General features: G+C 41.9%; 1 protein-coding gene across 12 annotated transcripts in view; it reads right to left on the bottom strand.

The window, feature by feature from the left end:
- The window catches only part of LOC149311114 (band 4.1-like protein 2), a 139,072-nt gene that overhangs the window by 30,589 nt on the left and 85,737 nt on the right, over positions 1 to 22,746 (bottom strand). For 8 of the 12 annotated variants that reach the window (XM_089530382.1, XM_089530384.1, XM_089530383.1 and 5 more), the window contains exons 7-12: positions 21,303 to 21,521; positions 20,533 to 20,620; positions 17,993 to 18,145; positions 16,191 to 16,288; positions 7,672 to 7,844; positions 3,961 to 4,124 (exon numbers count right to left, since the gene is read on the bottom strand). In XM_089530382.1, coding sequence (XP_089386508.1) covers positions 3,961 to 4,124; positions 7,672 to 7,844; positions 16,191 to 16,288; positions 17,993 to 18,145; positions 20,533 to 20,620; positions 21,303 to 21,521 — 895 coding nt within the window. Of the gene's footprint in view, positions 1 to 727; positions 1,367 to 3,960; positions 4,125 to 7,671; positions 7,845 to 16,190; positions 16,289 to 17,992; positions 18,146 to 20,532; positions 20,621 to 21,302; positions 21,522 to 22,746 lie in introns of all 12 variants that reach the window. The other 4 variants (XM_089530378.1, XM_089530379.1, XM_089530381.1 and 1 more) reach the window with 1 other exon arrangement.

Below are 22,746 nucleotides of genomic sequence, written 5' to 3'. Positions count from 1 at the left end.
AGCTTCCAATTTCCTCCTAATAGGAGTACTGAAGGAGAGGGGAAAGAGGGATGTATGATGCTAGGGCTTGGTCTCATAACAAAGAATCTCTAGATATCATTATAACCAAGCAGGTCATTTTAAGTACTAAAAAAGGAAGATCAAAGAAAGTATGAAGGAAGGCATTAGGAAATTATTTTTAATATAGTAAAAGAATGTTAAACAAGTTTCAAACTACTATGTGCAAGGGGCCAGATGATATTTATGGAGCCCCTAGTTCATCATCTACAGGGATACAAGGACATAGTAGTTTAAGGAACAGATATGTTTGCAAAGAACAGTACCCCCACATGGGGCTTGTACGTGCATGGTTATTTTCTGTCAAATTGCTATAACTTCATCACTGCTACCACAATGGGTGGTGACACAGTATACAGGCATCCATTCATACAACACCCACAAGTCTGCTAATATTTCCACATATTCCTGACCGGGAAGGGGTCTAGATATAAGGCCTACCTAACATCAATTGTTTTATTATATCTAGAATACTCTAGAAGCAGAGCATCATGTGGATAATGCTGTAATTACTTTTGGCGGGGGGGGCGGTGTAGAATTTATTAGGAGATATATTACAAGAAGGGGAATGCTAAAGCCTAATACTGAAAGTACACAAATTTGAATTTACCTCTCAGAGCACGGAAGCAATTCTATATGCAAGTGGCATTTAGGCAACAAAATTACACACCTCTTCTTCCTTTCTTTTGTCTTTTAGGGCAGTATCATTAGAGGTGCTCAGAGAAGTTGCCTTGGGCTCCAGGTAGCAGAGGGACAGAGCGACAGGAAGGGAAAATGTGAGCGCGAAAGGAATAGACTGGAAAGCAGATAGAAGCAGCACAAAGGTGAGGAAGAAGGAAGGGAGGAATGAGGGAGAAGTAATGGGAACATAATGCTGAAGGCCAGGAGGCAGAAAGGTAGTGCAAACCTCTGGAAGACTAGGAAAAGTAATGTAACCATCCTCATCAAGCACAGAAGGAAAACTAAAAGGAAGGTATTTGCCTAGGTTAAATGGAAAGCTAGACACAGTTTCTTCATAATCAGTATTATCAGCTCCTCTCTCTATTGCAAGAGGAAGACAATGACCAGTCACCAAGAAATTCACAGGTTCCGAGCTCTTAGCTTGGAATTTCTCTTCATTTCTACCACAGACTGGTCTTTCTTTCACAGAACTGCAGTTTATGCTGTCTGAGGGTGTATACACAGGTTTACTAAGGTTAACATGCTCTGAAACATCTGAAAGAACATTCTTTTCAGGGATAGAAGATAAGCCTAGGGAACAAGATAAAAGATGACAAATGGGGGGTGAAAGCTGATGCATGTACATAGGCTGGTGAGACCAAAAAGGGGGGGGGGGGAGAGGAAAGAAAATCAGACCGCACATGCAGATGAGACCATGATATAAATGTACATTTGTGGGCAAAAGGAATGTACAAGAAAGGGAGGGGGGAAAGAAACTTGTTAGTGAGAACATTTACTCCAAAGTAGGGACAGCACTACTGTCACAAACATTCATAAGCCCCATTTGTTTTCTTATCAGTCAACATATCCAGATGTTTGGATTATACTAGCTCAAACAGTTCTTTGTTGCTTTACTATAAGGCAATGAAAACCTCTTTATTCTATGACTGTAGTTGTGCAGTCACAATAAATGCAAGGAAACAGATGACCAAAGTTTCAGCAAAGATAGGCAAGGAGACAGCAGTATGATGACAAAAAGTGTAGATTTAACCATTATTTTCCTTGGAAGCACTCACCTAAGAAAGGCCCACTATTTAAAATCAGAATGGTAGGACACCTAGAAATTTAGTTATTTAAGTGCCTAAACATCATACTACAAATATCCAGTGTCCCACAGATTATACAATGGATTACAATCTAAGTGGAAGATTATATGGGATTTCTAAGTGTTAATGCTTCTTATAAGTGATTTCATGTGCTTTGTGCTCCAGAAAATACTAGATTTAATGTATTTTATAGTTTGACAAGATGGAAAAAAATAATATGTTCACATTTTCAAGCTGGTGCAGCTCAACATATGCATTCTAAATTCCATTTGCTCTGTTTGTATTTAAAGCAGATTAATTTTTAAGAGCCAATACAAAATGCAACTACCGTAGTTGTGACTGCCTCTGAGCAAACATCGATAGAACAGTATGGAAACAGTTTTCCAGTATAAAATATAAGCAGCAAGGCTATGCATAAGTCATAATAATAAATTCAATATGCATATTATACTCTCTCATATAACTACATGGAATTTAATGCAGAAACTTAACAAACATCTGTATCAACTCTGCTCTGCAGTAGATCATCAAATAACCTGCCCCAGAATGTGTGGGCAGAACGAATTTGCCCTAAAATTAGGGAATGATGAACAGTCTCTAAAGACAACATGTAATATCACACTGGGAAAAGGAGTTGACACTAGTTCCATTCCAATGTCAAGTTAAAACATCATATGGTCCGCCCTTGCTTTACGCGGGGGATCCGTTCCAGACTCCCCCGCGTAAAGCAAATACCTTGCATGCTCAAGCCCCATTTAACTGAATGGGGCTCATGCATGTGGCGGTGCGGTGACGTGCGCACCCCATTAATCACTATGGGACCTGATGCCCCTTGCACCCTGCGCACTCCCACACAGCTTTCAACATATGCTGCAAGCCGCGTATGACGCAGGCGCACTGTATTTTATTAAATCCTTTGGTTTCTGATGATGTTACTCAAATTATATATCTATGTGTAGATGGTTTAAATTTGTTTTAACTATTTGAAGATGTTTTATTGTTCAGTATGTTTTTTATTTTAATTGTCCTTGCTGTGTCAAATTTTAAATTTTTAAAGTTGTTTACACTGATTTTATTAGATACCAACCTGAGATCTTTTGATGAACAAGTTATTTAGTTCTAGGAAGTTAACCTCCCTCACTTCCATTGTGCAGCAAGCTACAGTCCTATCTCAAATGCTGTATAGGTGGTTGGGAAATCCTCACGAATAAGATGCACTATGGCAGATCTGGGTGGGCAAAGGAGGAGGTGAAAATTGTAGAGAAGCACCTTACATCAGGAGTGGACAATGTGGCCAGCAGACTGCCATGACCCCAAGGGCTGTTTTTGTGGCCCCAAGGGGTCCATTTTTTAAAAAAGTTTCTTTTATTACAGAATGCCCCAAATCCATTCTAGGGGATGTGGAAGTTATTTCTATCATGTTTGGAGCCCCCCCTGGAATCAAAAGTATTTTGGGGGGGAAAAAAACCAATCTTTTTTTGCCCTGAAATGCTGCAAAATGTCCACTAGGGTGTGTGGGGTGCACTTTCTCCACATTTTGTGAGCCACCTGGGCCAATTTAGGCCAAGGAGAGGTCTTTTTTTGAACCTAAAACATGGTGAAAATGCCTTCATACACTCTAGTTTGGAAGCTTTTTTTTTTTTAAAATTAGGAACAGGCGCTGCCTTCCAAAGTCTCCTATGGGGCTAATCCAGCTCCCTAGCCTTCCACAGTTGCCTGCCCCACTTTACACAAACAGAAACTCACTCAAAGAAAACCTGTCTGTTTGATTCTGAGGGACCTGTTTTCTCTCACTCCCCCATGCCACCCTGTTTAGAAAGGTTTCTGTGGTCTAACTAGGGAAGAAGGAGGCAAAGAATTTAGCTTTATGGGACTCCTCGTGCTCGTACAAGACTGGATGTCACCATGGAAATTAATCATAACAAATGTGCCCTCTAGCAAAGGTTGAAGCCCACAATTTCTCACTGGTTTGTTCATCTGCCCTGCCCTTATATGGGTAAGTCATCCAATGGATAAAAGAATCTCATAACATTGTAAGCCATAGGATAGCTCCACTACAGTTCACGTGGCACTCTGGCTGAGTAAAATTACCAAAATTTGTTATTTCTATAAAACTGGCAATCTTCAGATTCCATACCTTTCCATCTTCTAATTGTGGTATTTTCATTATGCCTCCATCGGTATCTTCCCCAACTTTTACTTTGGCCTGTCCAGCTGCTTCAAGGCTCCTATCACCAGTGGATACCATTACTGCAGGAGAGAAGTCCTTTAACAGGCTCTGGTCTGTGATACCTACTGGAGCTACAAGAAGAAGTTTATTTATCTCAGCTATAGTGGGGAAAAATATTTCACAGTATCTTGATCTTTACTGGGTAAACTTTAAATATTTTTTAGAGATCTTCTTATATTCTGTCTTTGTTTTTTGTTTATAAAATATGCATCCAGGCAAGTAAAAGGAAGCATAACTGGCTAAATGATACAGCAGTAAGTGTTTAAGGAAAATACCATATTAGGTAGGATGCAAATTATACTTTGGAACAACTTGTTTGCATAAAGTACTGCTCTGCTCATCTTATAACCAAATTACATTTGCAAGGCACTGAAATTCAAAAGTGAAAACTGACAAGCTATGAAATAAGAACATAAATGTTTCTAGAGACATGTTATACATACATGGATGAGGAAAATACAACTGTAGAACAATATGCACAGTTATTATAATGACAAAACTTATACAGTGCTTATCAGGAGGATGGACTCTAAGACCAACAAAACAATCAAGGAAGAAGAGGTACAATACTGGCTTTAAAGTATCTTCACTGAACTCTATGAAGTTTATTGCACAGGCCCTAAAACGGGCCCGTTGCGTTCCAAAACGGGGGCGCGCATGGATGCGCACGGAAAGGGATGGGGCTAAGAACAGAGTTTACCACACACAGAAACGCCACTGCTGCCGCCGGACATTCCAATTGCGTCCTCCATCCGTTCCAGAGGGTGTGATTTCTGAGAACACTTTGGAACAGTTCTCAGAAATCGTGCCCTCTGGAACGGACGATTGGAGCGCCCAGCGGCAGCAGTGGCATTCCAGCATTCCAGTGTGTTGTAAACTCCGTTCTTAGCCCCATCCCGTTCCGTGCGCGCCCTCGTTTTGGAATGCAACGGGCCCGTTTTAGGGCCTGTGCGATAAACTTCTATCTTTCCTTTCCATCTGATTCCAAGAAAGCTGACTCTGTGCTGAACCATTTCTAATGTCAGTAATGGACTGGATATGGGGAAACAAACTGAAACTTAATCCAGACAAGACAGAGGTGCTCCTGGTCAGTCGGAAGGCAGATCAGGGAATAGACATTCAGCCTGTGATGAATGGAGTTAACACTCCCTGTGAAATCTCAGGTTCCAGCTTGGGTATGCTGCTGGATTCAGAGCTGAGCCTGGATGCTCAAGTTTCAGCTGTGGCCAGGAGTGCATTTGCAGAGTTAAAACTAGTGTGCCAGCTGCACCCATTCCTTGAGAAGTCGGATTTGGCTACGGTGACACATGCCTTGATTACATCCCATCTGGACTATTGTAATGCGCTCCACATGGGGCTGCCCTTGGAAACTGCAATGGGTGCAAAATGCTGCAGTCAGGCTATTGACGAGGGCTGACTACAGGGAACATGTCACTCCCCTGTTGAAACAGCTACATTGGCTATCGGTCTATTTACGGACAAAATTCAAGGTGCTGGTTTTGATCTTTAAAGCCCTAAACAGCTTTTGGTCCAGACTATCTGAAGGACCGTATCTCCCTATACAAAGAAGCCTGAGCGCTAAGATCGGCAGGAGAGGGCTTTCTCTCAGTCCCGCCACCTTTGCAGATGCAGTTGGTGAGGACTTGGGAGAGAGCCTTCTCTGTGGCTGCTCCCAGACTGTGGAACTCTCTGCTAAAGGAGGTCAGGTCAGCCCCTCCCTGATCTCTTTCCGCCAGCAGCTGAAGACATTTTTATTTAGGCAGGCGTTTGGTGGCTGACTTTTATTTGTTCTGGTTTTAACTTAAGTTTTATTATTAATAATGTTTAATAATTTTAACTGTTGTAAATTAACAGTTTTACTTCTGTATTTTAAATTACTGCAACCCGCCTTGAATCCCATTGTGGGAGAAAGGCAGAATATAAATCCTTGAAATAAACAAACAAACAAACAAACAAATAAATAATGTATTTCACATGGAGATCTTTCTAACAATTAAATTCTGCCCCACTACACACTCTCTACACACTCACTTCTAAACTAACTTTAAGTGTTAGTCCTAAATACTTACTAACAAGTTAGTAATTCTTGGAGTATATATTACAACAAGATTCCTCTGAATATTTAACTTTATTTTCTCTAGAGAATTTATGATAAATTATATTTGCAAAATATATAATAAAAATATTACATTAAACCAACACATGTTGCTTTTTGATGGGCATGGCTAGACTTATTATTTATTTATACCAATAAATATATTTTATTTACTGTATACAAATAAGGGGTATGAAATGGTAACTTCTACTATGGTTCTATTTTACTTGGTACTTCAGAATGCACTGATGAATGGTTGCTCATTAACTCTAGAGGACAAGGAAATTGATTACTGTTTCTGCAGAAGCCAAATTCTACACTGAACACAGCTATATTTTGCATAAACATATATCTTGCATAAATATACATGGGATTTTGCTGTAAGTGACTGAACGTCTTAGATTATTCAATATATTTACAGCGCGCCCGCGTCATATACAACTTTTAGCATATGCTGAAAGCTGCGTGGGAGTGCGCAGGGTGGCATGCCCCATTTGGATGAATGGGGTGTGGGCCTGTGTGCCAAGGGCGGACTGTATATAGCTATTATTATTATTATTATTATTATTATTTAAGAATTTGTTTGCTCTGAGAGTGCCAAGGGTCAGAATTGAAAAGCTGCTATGTTCTATGAAACTTTGACATTTCTGGGAATAGGGAAAGGATTTGTTCAATGTTACAGATGCTTTGTGAGGAAGCAGCTATGAGTTTGGAAAAAAGTCTGATATATGAGCCATGGAATGATCAGATGCAAGAAAGTGGGGTAAATTGGGAAAAGCTAGAAAACTTAGCAGTAACCTCCAGATTATGGTACTGAACATCAAGGCCTAAAAACTTAGCCCTAACCATAAGTGTCCAACAACACAGCAAACCAGAAGTACAAGTAACCAATAAAACAGAAGAAATCCAGCAGGACATATGAACTGGCAGCCAACATGATATTATCCAGAATAATTCTAATTAAAAATATTATGGGAGGGCTTAATAACAGCAAAGGATTTTTAGTCAAATATTTTCACACACAGTTAAGATCAGGCTCCAATGCCAGCAACTTTAGCATAACAGCTAATAATAACAATAACAATTACCTACATGAGTGCCACCCTAATGGTTGTTAATTAAAACACACAGCAATATTAGGCTGGATGCAAAGGTGTCCCCTACTCACAAAAGGCATGTTCAATACTTATTAAGAGTGATACAGGAAAAAAACAAGATTTGACTCTGAATTATTAATGTCCATCCACTTCAGTAAGTGCTTGTACAACATCTTGTGCAGACAGAAGCATGAGGGTTGCTTTCTATCCTATTTTGTACTGTATGAACTCTCGGGGGCGGTGAAATCATGCAAGTTTTTGCCGAACAGCACTATTCTTGTTTTCCTTTTGATCATGGTTTTTCAAAACTAATCTATTTGTGCTAGATATATTAAGCATGATAAACAAAACAGATTTACATCTTACTGAAATATTAGTTACTTCTTCAGGTAATAAGGAAGTTATGGGTTTCCGTCATATTCTTACCACCATCAAGACTCCTGGAAACACGTTTGCTGGAGGTCCGTTCAAAATATGGAGCAGGTCTGTCTATGAGATTGCTTGCCTGCCGTGTCTGTGCTTGAGTACGGCCACTGTAGCGGAACTTGGAACCCAATGTCAGGAATTTGGCCTTTGCAGGCTGTTCTGGTGATACAAGTCTGTAACCCCAAAAAGAAAACATACCATATTCAGAGATGTATTTCTGGACTATAAGAACAGGTTACTCACCTGTAACTGTGGTTCTTTGAGTGGTTATCTGTGCCCTCACATAATTGGGTACTGTGCCTGTGCAGAGACTCCATTCGGAAGCTGAAAAGCTGAGCAGATTGGGAGAAGCCCCACCCACTCCCATGCACTGAGCATGCCCAACCCCGCCAATCTAGCTCCTCCTTCAGTTCAAGTCTGCTGCAAAAACATGGCAGGGACCTGACCGAGGGGAGGTAGGGCAGGATTTGTGTGAGGGCACAGATGACCACTCGAAGAACCACAGTTACAGGTGAGTAACCTTTCTTCTTCTTGGTGGTCTCTGTGCCTCACACAACTGGGTGACTAAAAAGCTAACCTAAGGAGGTGGGAAGGTCACTGCAAAATAGAGGAAAGGACAGCACGACAAAAACTGGCATCTCGACGAGACCTGGAATCTAACCGGTAGTGCTGAACAAAAGTGGAAGGCTGGGACCACATGGCTGCCTTGCAGACATCAGGTAGAGGGACGCCTTTAAGGAAAGCAGCAGAGGAAGCAACAGCTCTGGTTGAGTGTGAACGTACACCAACAGGAAGAGGGCGTTTGGCCAGCTCATAAGCCAGAGAAATAGTCTGAGCAAACCATTTTGAAAATCTTTGTACAGAAACAGGGTGTCCCTTTCTGGATCTGTCGTAACAAATGAACAACTTGTTAGTCAATCTGAACTCAGCAGAACATTGGACATAAAACGCCAGAGCACAGCGAACATCCAGCATGTGCATAGTCTTTTCCAGAGGTGTAGACGGGTCTGGGTAGAAATTGGGTAGAATAATGTCCTGAGACAGGTGGAAAGGGGAAACCACCTTAGGGAGGAATGAGATGTCTGTTTGGAGAATTATTATTATTATTATTAACCTTTATTTATAAAGCGCTGTAAATTTACACAGCGCTGTACATACAATCTTTTAGTTAGAGAATCACTTTGTCTCTGTGGAAAACAAGAAAAGGCTCGTCAGAGCACAGCGCTGTCAATTCAGAAGCACGTCTGGCTGAAGTAATGGCCACAAGGAAAGACACCTTTAGTGTCAACAGTCTCAGAGAGGCTGAGCCCAAGGGTTGAAAGGGAGGCCTAGTTAGCTGCGTAAGCACAAAAGATAGAGACGATATCGGGGCCAAAGGAGGCATCGGAGGATAGAGATGATGGAGACCTTTGAAGAACCTTTTCATAGTCAGTGAAGTGAAAAGGAGAGCTGATGGTGAACTGGGAGGCTGATTGGCGACAATGGCAGACAAATAGACTTTGAGAGAGGAGAAGGCCAAACTTTGATCATGAAAGTGAAAAAGGAAGTGTAAGGCTGTAGAAAGGCTCACAGGACTAGACGGTTTAGCTCTAACTGCAGCAAATTCACAGAAATGATTCCATTTGTAAGAGTAGGATTGTTTAGTAGAGTCTTTTCTAGAAGCTGACAATCCAGGGGAGTTCAGAGTCTGATCCTCCAAGTTGTCAGGCGTAAGCTGAGGAGGTCTGGATGAAGGACCACTCCGTGAGAGTGAGACAGAAGGTCCGGCCAATTCGGGAGTTTGAAGTATTGACTCCTGGGCAGGTGGAGCGGGGGGTGAACCAGGGTTGTCTTGGCCAGAAGGGGGCCAGCAGAATCGCACTGGCTCTTTCTCTGGTCATCTTGGTCACAATCTTCGCCACAAGTGGTTGTGGAGGGAAGGCATAGAGGAAGTCTCGGTTCCAACTGTGTAGGAATGCATCTCCCAGGGAGCTGTATCCCCTGCCTGCCCTGGTGCAGAATTGTGGGCACTGGGCATTGTCCAGAGTGGTGAAGAGGTCCAAGGATGGAGTCCCCCATCGGGAGGCGAGAAGTTGGAAGGTTTGAGCAGACAGAGCCCATTTATGTTGAAGGACCTTGTCCCTGCTGAGAGAGTCTGCCAAGACATTCTTTGCTGGCAAGATGAATCACCATTGGGTGGACGGAGCGATGGTGGCACCAAGTCCAAAGTTGTTGAGCTAGCTGAGGTAGGACAGAGGAATTTGTGCCGCCTTGTTTGTTGATGTAACAGACTGTTGTTGTGTTAACTGTCACCACTTGTACAATTCTGTGAAGAAGATGGGGTTTGAAGGCCCAAAAGGCCTTGATCACAGCCAGGAGTTTGAGGGCGTTGATGTGCATCTCTTTCTCCGAGGGAGACCAACAACCTTGAACACAGAGATCTTTGAGGTGAGCGCCCCAGCCCATCATGGACACATCTGTGGTGACCATTGTAGAAGGTTCCGGGGCCTGGAAGGGCATTCTCTTGAAGACATTGTCAGGAATACGCCTCCAGGAGAGAGAGTCCTTGATCTGATGGGGAATGGTAAGTCTCTTGGATTGTTTGTCTTTGAGGTGATTGAAAACAGAAAGAAACTATCTTTGGAGGGGCCTGAACCTCAGGCGGGAGAGACAGACCACAGCCGTGGTGAACGCCATGTAGCTTAGAAGCTGCTGAATGTCCCTTGTTGTAGGACAGACCTTGGAGAGGACCAGACGGAGATGATCCCTGAAGGAGTCTGCCCTTCTGATGGGCAGATAGGCACGTGCCATGATAGAGTCGAGAGATGTGCCCAAATATTCTATCACTCTGACTGGTTGGAGGATAGACTTGGTGGGATTGATGGTGAGGCTCAAGTCGGTGATGAGAGACAAAGTGACATGAATGTCTTTAACAACTGAGTTCGAGAGGACGACACCAGCAGCCAGTCGTTGAGATACAGAAAAATCATTATTTCCTGTATTCAAAGGTGAGAGATGACTGCCGCCATGCATTTGGTGAACACGCGTGGGGCAGTGGAGAGGCCGAAGGGGAAAGCGGTATATTGAAAGAGATCTCCATCAACAGCAAATTGAAGAAATTTGTGGTGTTGTGGTCTGATACTGATGTGGAAGTACACATCTTTCAGATCGATCGATGCAAACCAATCTCCTTGATGGAGGAAGGGGAGAACAGACTGGAGAGTTAACATCTTGAACTTGGGAGGTTTGATGTAAGAGTTGTCCCCTCTCAAGTCCAGAATGGGACGGAGCCCACCACCTCATTTTGGAACTGTGAAGTACCGAGAAAAGAATCTGTCCAGCCTGGAACTGGGTGGAATATGTTGGATGGCACCTTTGTCGAGAAGAAAGACGATCTCTTCCTGGAGAGTAGGGGAAAAGGGAGAGGAACAGAAAACACCATATGGAGGAATATTTGAGAATTCTATGGCATAACCCAAACGAATGATGGTAAGGACCCAGGTGTTGGAGGTGATTTGACACCATTGGTCGTAAAAGCTGGATAGTCTAAGTCAGGGAGCAGACAGAGGGAGAGAGAGGATGGACGATGGTGTCGTCATCTCGGTGGAGTTGTCAAAAATGGGACTCAGAAGAAGGCTTCTTCGAAGATTGTTGTTGGTTTTGACGTTGTTGCTGCTGATTGTTTTGTTGTTTGTTGTGTTGTTCATAGGGTCTTCTTGAAGATTGTTATGAAGAGCCCTTATATTGGGATGAATTTCCAGAACGCAGTTGAGAATAATAATAAGGGGCCAATTTGTCACGCCATTGGCGTCTCTTGTATTGTTGTTTATTTGCGGTCAGCCCAAGGCGTTTACCAGTTAGACGATTTTTGGCCAGAGTGCCGAGAGAGTCGTCTGTATTGGCTGCAAACACGCCCTCACCATCAAAGGGAAGGTCTTCAATTTTGTTTCTGGCTTCATCAGTAAGATCTGTGGACCTGAGCCAGGCAAACCTGCGAAGGGTGACGGCACCGGAAGTGATTTTAGCTGAGCAGTTGACTGAGTGTCGTGCTGAGTGGAGCTGTTGGTTAACTAAAGAGAGGGCCTCAGCACAGACGTCCACAGCTGCAGATTTTTGTTCTTCAGGCAGAGAGGGGATGAAGGAAGCCATTTTGTCCCACAGAAACTTCTGATAAGCCGCCATACAGGCTTGGAGGTTGGTGGCCTTTGCAGGGCAGCAGAAGAATAGAATCTGCATCCGAATATGTCCATACATCTGCCATCTTTGTCTACACTGTGATGGAAGTGAGGGAGGCGCACGCCAGAAGGAAACAATGGTACACGCTCCTGCGGCGTGCATCCCGCGCTCCGCCGCCGCACCTCCACAGGCACGAGCATCTGTCTTTGTTCCTTTACATGGGAGGATCCGGAACTGATCCCCAGTGTAAGGGAAGGGTGGATTCAACTACCTGAGAATTGGGTACAGGATGGGTGAAAAGGTATGGAGCTGTATCCAGTTGAACCTTGTACATGCCCTCAAGTTTCTTAGACACCAGGGGCATAGAGGCAGGTCTGTGCCATGATAGGGCCATTACATCAGACAAGAAGGCCAAAAATGGAAGGACCACCGGTTGGTTAGGAATAGGCAAAATACCATAAACCGGGTCCTTAGGAGGTTTAGGAGATTGGTCAACGTGGAGACCTATGGCCCTGGACATCATGTCAACAACATCTGAGAAAAGGTGAACGTCCTCGACGGGAGACTGAGGCGTGGTATCTTCAACCTCTTCCTGAGGAGAAGCTATCACCGGTGATGGAGAATGAGGGGATAGCTCTGGCTCATATGTGGATTCCTCAGTAGAGTGTAGCACCTTAGGTACAGAGAGGGCTACAAATGGAACTACCTGAGGAATTGAGAATGGGACCATCAATGTCAAGGGTATAATCGGGATTATTGACGGGATGGGTGTCACCATTGATGTTGAGGTTGACGTCAAGACAAGGGTCTCCATTGTAGAACAAATGGGTGAAGCTGGAGGGCGGGAGATAGTGGCTGTAGTTCTAGGTGGTGGTGACGAGGTGCGGTAGCGGCCATCATCTCTAGGAGAGCGAGAATGACGCCGAGAAGGTGATTGAGAATGACGTTGAGAAGGTGAGCGAGAGTGGTGTCGATAGCGAGAAGGGGAGTCATCGCTGAGATTGCGGTAATGATACCGATCTCTATAGGAAGGAGAGTAGAATCTGTATGATGAGGGCCGTTCTCTCCAATATTCTTCAGCTTGATAACAAGCGATATAGGAGCCCAAGGAATGAGGTGAGTCGTATCTGTATCCGTCTCGGTCTCGAGGCGAAGGGGACCTGTGGACTCTGGCCGGTGACTGCCTTCGAGGAGGCGGAGGCAGAGGCGAAAAGGAGAGTCTGTATGCTCTCAGTGGAATTGCCAGGATCTGTGCCGGTACCGTAGCTGGGATGGGAGGCAGAGGAGAGATTGTCGTCGGGACCAGAGTAGCAACAGGCGAGGGCGTAGGCATAGAGATAGCCATAGACGTCGAGTCCAGAGCCCCCAATGCCAAGTCTAAAACAGTTACTGGGATGGGGGATGGCAAATCATCAGCTGATGTCAAGGTGGGCATGAGGAAAGCCAAGGTGGAGTCAAGCTTAGCCGCAGCTAAAGCTATTGATGTCAATGCCAGAGCAGACAACAAAGATGAGGCTGAGGCCGATGTCGGCATCGGGGCCGAAAAAGTTGAAGGGACAGCCGCCACCTTAGGTTTAGGCTTCTTCTTGGGTTTGTTGGAGACAGGAGAAGCGTCAGGCCCCTTTTTGGCTTTCTAAGGTCTCTGTTGAGAAACAGGGGACCTCTTGTGGCAATGATGACTCTGAAGAAGATGGCTGCAATATTGAGGTCGTCAACGTCAATGCCGCCGATGATATGGAAGCTGAAATTAATGTCAATGTCGAGGTAATAGTTGTCAACGTTGAAGGCCTTGAAATTTTGGGAATCCTTGGAAGTTTGTGGATGAGAATTTTACCCAAAGGATCTAAAGCCAGAGCGGATTTTTGGGCAACAGAAAGGGAGAGCTCCCACAAGAAAGATTTAAGTTTGGAGGTTCTATTCCTAAGAGTCACTGCATTAAAAGCTCTACAATGGGGGCACTTATCAGAGATATGGGCCTCCCCTAAACAAAAAAGGCATTTAGAATGATCATCATTGAAAGCAATATTCCGGTCACATTCAGAACAATGCTTAAAAAGGTCGGTCATAAGAGGTCTAGGAGTGGTAGGGCCATCTGAGCCGGGAACACTTATCTCTCACAATAATCAAAATTTTAGAGGGCAATGCTCAAAAAGTGGGGGGAAAAGACAAAAATCTACCGTACAGAAAGGGAAAGGAAAAAGAGACAAAAAGTCTACCGTACAGTAGAAATCTACTCAGCTCAGGAGCAAAACGAAGGGGATGTTTCTCTTGCAGTGGAAAGAGAACTGAAGGAGGAGCTAGATTGGTGGGGTTGGGCATGCTCAATGCATGGGAGTGGATGGGGCTTCTGCCAATTTGCTCAGCTTTTCAGCTTTTGAATGGAGTCTCTGCACAGGTACAGTACCCCAATTGTGTGAGGCACAGAGATCATGAAGAAGAGCTGATAGTCACCCTATCACACAGGAAAACATCCAATGAGATATCAGAACAGAGGAAAATATGGTACATTTTGCGCCTGTCTTTTTAAATACCTAGATGTGTTTGATAACATATGAAATGCCAAATACTTTTGTAGGAAATCTACCTCATACTGCTGAAATGTCTGACTACAACGTCCCCTCAGTTTCCATACATGAATTTGTATGTGCTTATCTGCATGCAATTTCTTGCCATTTATGCTTAATGTGGCTTAAATAAAATCCTGCTACATTAACCATACCCAAAAGCTACTACAAAGTAAAGACACAAGAGAAGAACTTCATGGAAATACATTGTTAAGAAAGTATTTTTATTCATGAAGGGAAAAAAACAGAGGGGCATACCTAGTCATGTGCCTTAAAGGCCAGGTCTACCTTTCTTGGCAGACCCAGTGGCTACACCTTCTTGATCAGACACCAAATATAGAACAGAATGGCCTTAAAATTCAAACCTGCTTGCACTTCAGTGATGAACTGAATTATTACAGTATGCCTTCAATAATTATATGGATCTGGTAGAAGGACGTAAATGTTTTGGATAGTATTATGGCTTCATCCCTGGACCGGATGATGATGCTCTCACTGGAAGGAAGGTAGTTAAAGTGCAGCAGCATTCTGCAGGTCAAAGCACTGTAACAGTGTCAGCACCTTCTGGTTACCAGGGCACAGCTGGAACAGGAATTTATTTATCCTATATACTCAACTATAAATTGAGGGCAGGTTTTGGGGACAATTATGGATTTTAATATGACCCCCATGGATAAATCAAGGGCAAAACTTATAATACATATAATGGAAGGATGTAAAGGATGAAGCAAAGGAAAATGATACCAAGGAATGTATAAAATTCTGGGAGGCATAAGTGGTTGTGCTCACCCTAAAGGCTGGATGGATGAGAAAGTACAGGGAGTCAATACTGCTTTTATGTGCTCTCAGGATTGACTAAGCTCTCACCTTGCACTACTCTGCTCAGAGAACAGGATAGTTCCTTTTTTGATAAGATTAAAAATACAGTACTTACATTACCCCATGGATAAATTGACCCAGATTTTTGGGGTCAATTTTTGAATAAAATTTCTAGACTTATACATAAGTATATATAGTATTTGGGCTTTGGAATCTAGACTCCTGTACTGGCTATGCTGCCTGCTAGCAAACTGAATACATCTAACTTCATCTTTTATAAAAGGAGTCAAAGACAAGAAAGGGAAATAGCTATTCTGTAGGCCAAGGATCTCTGTATACTAGTGAGTCCGGGGGGGGGGGGGGGTCTATGTAGGACATAACGTGATTTTTTCCCTACTCATTACTTTAAATTTCAAACAGTTTCTCAGTCACCTGCATACCCGCTCCCCAAGTTCCTTCTTTGTTTGTCTGCAAGGTTTCTTTCTCATTCCCATGTTGTCCATTTTGAACTTTTTGCCAACATAGAAAGGACCAAACCAAACATATTACAGTACAACATTGCTTGTTCTGTAGAAACTACCAGATCACTACCAACATTTTATGTAGGACTGCAAAAATTCTAACACAGGATAATAATAACAGACAAAAAGTAAAAGTTAGTTTTGATCTCTTGCACATGAAGAAAGAGATCATTTTAAGAAGACAAGATTTTTTATCTAAAATACCTTGCAATTTGAGGGAAAATGTATTTCAGTATAAAGATATTATTAAAGCCATTTAAAAATATATGTGTGACACAAACAACCTGAATTACTGAAATGCAGTAATTGCAGAATTTTGTTCAAGAGCAAAGGAATGTCTTAATTTATTTTCCTACAGGCCATTCTTGCTCAAAAGTATCTTCCAAAGACATTTTTTTACTTTAAGGAGGATAGAGACAGGAATCCAATATCCAATTATTAAAGAACATGAAAGGTTTACCTATAAAAAGTATGATGCTCCACACAGACCTTCCATAATCTCTTTGCAGCCCGATGGTTTGGCAGTTTAAAACCAATAGTACTCTCAAACTGTTCCAACTGGAAAAATGACATAAACAAAGGTTAAAATATAGTTAATTTGTCCTCCTCCTAATCAATTTGTTTATATCCCACTTTCCCCCCAAAACTGGGACTCAAAGCAGCTCAGAGTTTAAAAGAACAATAAAATTAAAAACATAAAAAAGTAAGCATTTAAATAGCAGTTTTTTGTTGTGGTTGTTGTTGTTAACTGCCCGCGAGTCGATCTCGACCCATGGCGACCCTGCTCATGAAACATCTCCAAGACTCTTTGTCCTCCACTGCTCTGCTCCTACTCTTGAAGTAAACTCAAACTCTGAACCTGTGTCTTCAGTGGGAGTTTAAGCCCATCTAACACAGGCCTAATCCCTAGTCCCTGAACTGCCTATTCCCTGATTGACCAGGAGCACGTCTGTCTTGTGTGAATTTTCAATTTGTTTGCCCTCATCCAGTGCATTACTGCTGACAGACTCAGGTTTAGGATCAGGACAACCTCCTTGGATAGGATTGGAAATGAAGAGTAGAGGTGGGTATCATCAGCATATTGATAGCACCATAACCCAAACCCTATGATAACCTCTCCCAACAGATTCATGTATATATTAAATAGCATAGGGGACAAAACAGAACCCTGTGGAACTCCACAGGCCAATGGGCAGGGGGGGCGAGCAGGAGTTTCTCAGTACCACCTTCTGAGGTCACCCCTCCAGGAAGAAAACAGAGCCACTGTAAAACAGTTTGTCCAACTCCGATCCCAGTGAGGCATCCCAGAAAAGTACTGTGGTTGACAGTATCAAAGGCTGCTGAGAGGTCCAGCAAAACTAACAGAGACACACTCCCCCGTCCAGTTCCTGGTGTAGGCATTGAAAGATTGGCCATATTTCCGTTGTCGCTGTATGCCTTCAAGTCATTTCTGACTTATGGCATTCCTAAGGTGAACCTATCATGGGGTTTTCTAGGCACATTTCTTCTGTGGTGGAAATCCCTTGTTGAAATAAAAAGCCATAGAAACATGGAGTCGCTTTGGTTAAAGAAAAATAGGTTTTTAAAATAGAGGCTTGGAGTTTAGAAAAAATTAGACCAAAGGAGTAAAAAGAGCATCATGACCTGTAAGAAGCTGGCACCAACAGAATTAGACATAATATACACAATTTAAGATAAGGATACATTGTTGATGTTCAGAAGCAAGGTTAGAAGGAAGCTACTAAATTCCTAAAGGAGGGGGTAAGGAGTGATGATGCAGTTTTAATGTATGAATGTATTTCTGTTCTGATTGTAAGAATTCTGTATGTTTAAATTGTAATTAGCCAATCAGGTGTATTGAAGAAGCTTCTTTGTCTTCAATAATATAAAAAGAGCCATTTTGTCTTGTTCGGGATCTCAGCTTTTTGGAACTTGAATTCCACTGAGTTCAATGTTTTCCTTTGTCGACAATTGGAAATAAACTTATGGATTTTCAATTTACTAGGTCCTCTTGTCAATCATTGCTATGCCAGGCCTAGATCTTTAAGTTTCCTGAAATTTCTGTTACACTTCAAAAGTGATTTGCCATTGGCATCCTCTGAAGCTGAGATAGTGTGATTTGCCCAAGGTCACTCAGTGGATTTCATGGCTGAGCATTGAGATCGAATGTGGTCTCCAGAGTCATAGTCCAGAGCTCAAATCACTATGCCATGCCAGCTCATACAACTTCCTAGATGTGAATTCTGAAAGCCAAAAGCTTACCTCAGTTGGTCTGACTTTGATATAGAAGTTACTGCGTTTATAAGATATCTTCAGAATTTTGGGCCAAGCAAAACGGTTGATTCGGAGTCTGTCTTTGTAAATGAGTAGCCCATTGGCACATACTCCCAGCATAATGTCCACACCTTCAGAATCCTATCAAGACAATTGTGAAAGCAACTTCAATCTGCTTATTGTAGGAATATTGGTGGAAACAATATTAGTGAAAATTTCAAAACAGTACATTAAGGTGATCAATAATGACCCGCAGAAAAAGCTGAAGCAAGTGCAGACAAAGCAAAACTTGAAACAATAAATGAAATGATATCTATCACAAAATTTAGTGCATTCTTTAATAAGGTGAGAAAATTAATTATTGTGTAAATAATTGTTGGGTAAATAATTATTAAATAAATAACAGAAACCTATGACAAACTAAGCATAAGAGAGGAATCAAAGTATGTTTATATAGCACGAAGCAAAGCTAACAATGAGTTGTTTTTTTTAAAAATCAGACAAATGAGAGGTGAAACAGAGAAAAATAGCCATAAACAAGCAGAGGTATAGACAAGAGAGATCAGAAGCAGAGCAAAAAAGAAAATAAGACAGTGTGAGTATAAAAGCAGTACAAGAACAAAATAATAGACTTAGCTATAAATAGTACATAGGACTTGGCCAGAAAAAAAGTCTCAAGGGTCACTGGAATGATAAAGGTGCAAGTAGGGGAGAGGGGGCTTGCTACCTTTTAAAGAGGCAACAGAATGAAACCAAGAGAAAACAGGAGATAAAAATCCAAAGAACAAAGAGAGGCAGACAATATAAGATTGACAGTGTAAAGAACAAAACAGAAACCTTGAGACTAAGAGCAAGGAGACATACAGAAATCACATTAGATGCTATTATGCTTTAATGATCAGCATGTAGAACTTTATTATGCAATCTTGTGGACATATTTGGAAGTAACTCTTATTTTATTCCCAGGTACATACTGCACAGCCTTCACACACATGCTCTCTAAATGCAATCAGACTAGAGGTGTTTTTTTTCTCTGTGATCTGATGTGAGTGAAGCAACATGTGAGCCTTCTTCTCTGTGCCTAAATTTGTAGCTGTGTATGCCAGACACAGGAAGTAAAAAACCAATTACAATTTACATCTCAACCAAATCCATATTGTGGTATTTCCACTTAAGAGTTCAATTCTTTTTATTTAAGTCTATATCCTTGAATAGTGCTTCCCATAGTCTTGCTAGTTATATCAGTTACATCTCTCCAAGTTTCTTTCCTCTTTCCAACTGACAACCTCAAAATATTTTGCTGCTCAGCTCCTTTCAATATCTTTCCACCATGAAAAGCTCATAGGTTATTTAGAGATCATTCTGATCTTTGTTTTTAAAGTCTAACAACTGAATTTACAGCTTCTGCATAGGCAAAATCCTTGAGTTATGCAGACATCGCTATCTGGGAAGAATAATTTCGCTTTCTTACTGATAGGTTCATTAGCATTCAAAATCAGCACAAGAAGATATTATTAGATATTAAACTTTAGAAATAACCCCTCCCACACACACACCTCTCTCATCTAAAAGTGTTGTAATCTACTTGTTGTCTTCAAGTTTCATCCCTTCCCTACATCCGCTTCCAGATTACCCACTGCTGTGTTTTCACACAGAGAACATAATTGTATTATTTTCCCAACTTCATTCACTGTTATCCCCCTTTTGTCAACCATTCATTTGATGGGAGCAATAATGCAAACAACTGACTCACTCTTCCTCTCTTGCTACTTCCTATTTCCATGAAATTGGTCAAAACAAGGTGCCTTTTGCAGGCAATTTTGATATGATGAAGATGCACAGCTGACCTACAGAGGTAAAAATCTCCAGGCCCACACTGCCATCACTCACAGTTTTCCAACACAAACTATGGCGGGATACAAACCGCCAAATAGTACGTCATCAATACGTACTAGGGTTAGGAAGGGGCGGTGCTTCCGCACCCCCCTAACCCTAATACGTATTGAATACGTACAAGATGGCGGTGCCCTGTTCATACGGGCGCAGCCATCTTGACGTATCGGACGCTGAGCGTCCGTGCGCGTCGCGTCCTTTGTGACGTAGCGAGTGCGCCCCTGGCGCCTCGCTACGTCGCAAACGCGACTCCAAAAGAAGCTCCATTTTGGAGCTTCTTTTTTGCTCCGCGCGGCAGCCGCGCGGTTTGGCTGCTGCAGCTCCCGCGCGGAGCAAACGGCAGCGGCGGCGGGGAAGCGCCGCAAAGCGGCGGTTTGTATCCCGCCATCATTTCTCTAAGGCTGAAGCCAGCATGAAATACTCAACATTCAGAAAAAGCAACTCACACATCAAGTATTTTTCCAAGCCATGTCTTCTAAGATTCTCATATCAGTTTGATTTAAGGAGAATAATACCTGTTTCTTATGCTTACAAATAGCATAGGTAGACATACTGAGCAAAAGGTAGCTGGGATACCTGGGCTTATTGTATTTTGGGGGGGAAAATATATATTATATGGAAATGTCTACTAATACCTTAGCATGGTGCAAATCCACTCCATACATTGAAAGCCTTTTGGCATTTTCTAAGAACTGGGAATCTGCCTGTGCTGGAGTCAGACCTCTGGAAGAATTTTAGAGAGGGAAAAGGAAAAGGCAAAATTAAAATGTAGAACAATTTAAGTCTTGATCAAACTGAATCCATCTACACTAGTATTCTGTTTGATAATGGTCAACCCCTACAAGGTCACCTTGTACACTGAGCTATAACTGTGGCTGGATTCTGATTTATTCCAAACACATACCATACTGTTTCAAGTTAAATTCAGTATTTCCATTTATACCTAACAGGAATTCATTGGTTCAAAAGGATTTGTCACACTGCTCAAACACATCTGGCTCTGGACACAGTAAAAGGGGGAAACCATGCAGCTAATGCAGAAGTTCTACAGTCACCACTAGTAAACTTCATTGTGAGGACAGATTATTGTTGACTATGTTTTAAATTTTGAACCACAAACTCCATCTGAACTTTTCCATTGTTAAGTGTTTACTACTATTCTTCCTCACTAAGTCTTATCTTGGGATGATTTTCATGGAAGGTCTAATGAATATCTTTAAGTCTAAGAACAACAGCTCCCCTCCTCAACTCTCCTCAGCCTTTAACTTTCCAAAAGTTCTAAATTAAGGATATAAAGAAAATATAATGGCACTCTAAATATTAGCATTCCAACAGGAATCCACCACCACATTCTATCAGCAAAAGAGAAAATGAACACAACTCAATTGTCCAGAAGATGACATACCTATGTGTTTTGTGTAACTCTACTACCTTTTCTTCCATCTCTTTTGTCTGATTGGGTGCAAATTGGAATTCCCCTATGTAATCACTGTTGTGTTCCTCTGTATCATAGTCACCCAGTTCAGCTTGGAGAGTGTATGAACCAAGGAGAGCATGTGTCACAAAAGAACATGGTAGTCGGCCAGAAGCTATATCTTGACGAAGCTGCAAACATAGGAAGTACCTAAAAAACAAAACAAACATTACCCAACTATTTATCAAACATATCTTACTTATTTAAAAAGCTGAGAAGTATATTTAGTCATAGATCTAATTGACAGTCCTGATTAGTAAAGATCCATTGAATCAGCTGCTTAATGGTAAGTCAGCTCGCCTTCAATGAGTCTATCCTACTTAGGACTAGCAATTAGATTCAGGTCTGTGTTTTATCAAGTCAGGGGCGATCTGAACAACTTTAAAACTATTCTTTAGAGAATTCAAAATAATATTAAGTGTGAACTGTTTGCACATAAAAACTTGTGTACAGTCAGTCCACGATATCCACAGTTTCAAACATGCTTGACTTGAAAATATTCCAAGAAGATATAAATTCCAAAAACCAAACCTTGATTTTGCCATTTTATATAAGGGACATCATTTCACTATGCCACTGTATTTAATGGGACTTGAGCATCCACGGATTTTGGTATCCACAGGGGATCCTAGAATCAAACTCCAGCGGATAACATGGTCCAATAGCACAAAAATTCTAACCTCTAGTAGATATATCACAAAATTACTGTAATCATGTTCATCTTCTGTATTACAGTGGGACCTTGTTATCTGCTGGGGTTTGGTTCCACGATCCCCCGTGGATAACAAAACCTGTGGATGCTCAAAATCAAGGTTTGCTATTTGGAATTTATACCTTTTTTGAATATTTTCAAGCTGTGGATACTTGAATCCGTGGATAAAAAATCCACGGATAAGGAGGGCCAACTGTACTTTGCCTAGTATTTAAGCCAGCCTGTAGAATAGCCTACTAAAAGATAAAGCTTTCCCCTTTGACAAGGTTGTCTCATCATGTCTGACTGTAGAGGGCAGTGCTCATCTCTATTACTAAGCTGAGGGAGCCAGCGTTGACAAAGCCATCATGATTGCACAAAATGCTGTTACCTTCCCACCAAAGTGGTACCTATTTATCTACTTGAACTTTCACATGCTTTTGAACTGCTAGGTTGGCAGAAGCTGGGACTAGTGATGGGAGCTCACCCCATCATGTGGCGCTTGAGTCACGAACTACCAACACTGGAATCGTCAGTTAGCATCTTAACCGCTAAGCTACCGTGTCTCTAGAATAGCCTATTACTGTATGTTAAACTATGACTTTTATAATTTGGAAAGATAATCTTCACATCCTGATCTGTTAATTACAGACACAATACATGCTTTACGATGAAACTATGAAG

The sequence above is a fragment of the Sceloporus occidentalis genome, unplaced genomic scaffold (genome assembly GCF_023333645.1).
Source record: "Sceloporus occidentalis isolate IW3139 unplaced genomic scaffold, rSceOcc1.0.p SCAF_6, whole genome shotgun sequence".
Lineage (NCBI taxonomy): Eukaryota > Metazoa > Chordata > Lepidosauria > Squamata > Phrynosomatidae > Sceloporus > Sceloporus occidentalis.
This window is presented reverse-complemented; position numbering and strand designations above follow the sequence as displayed.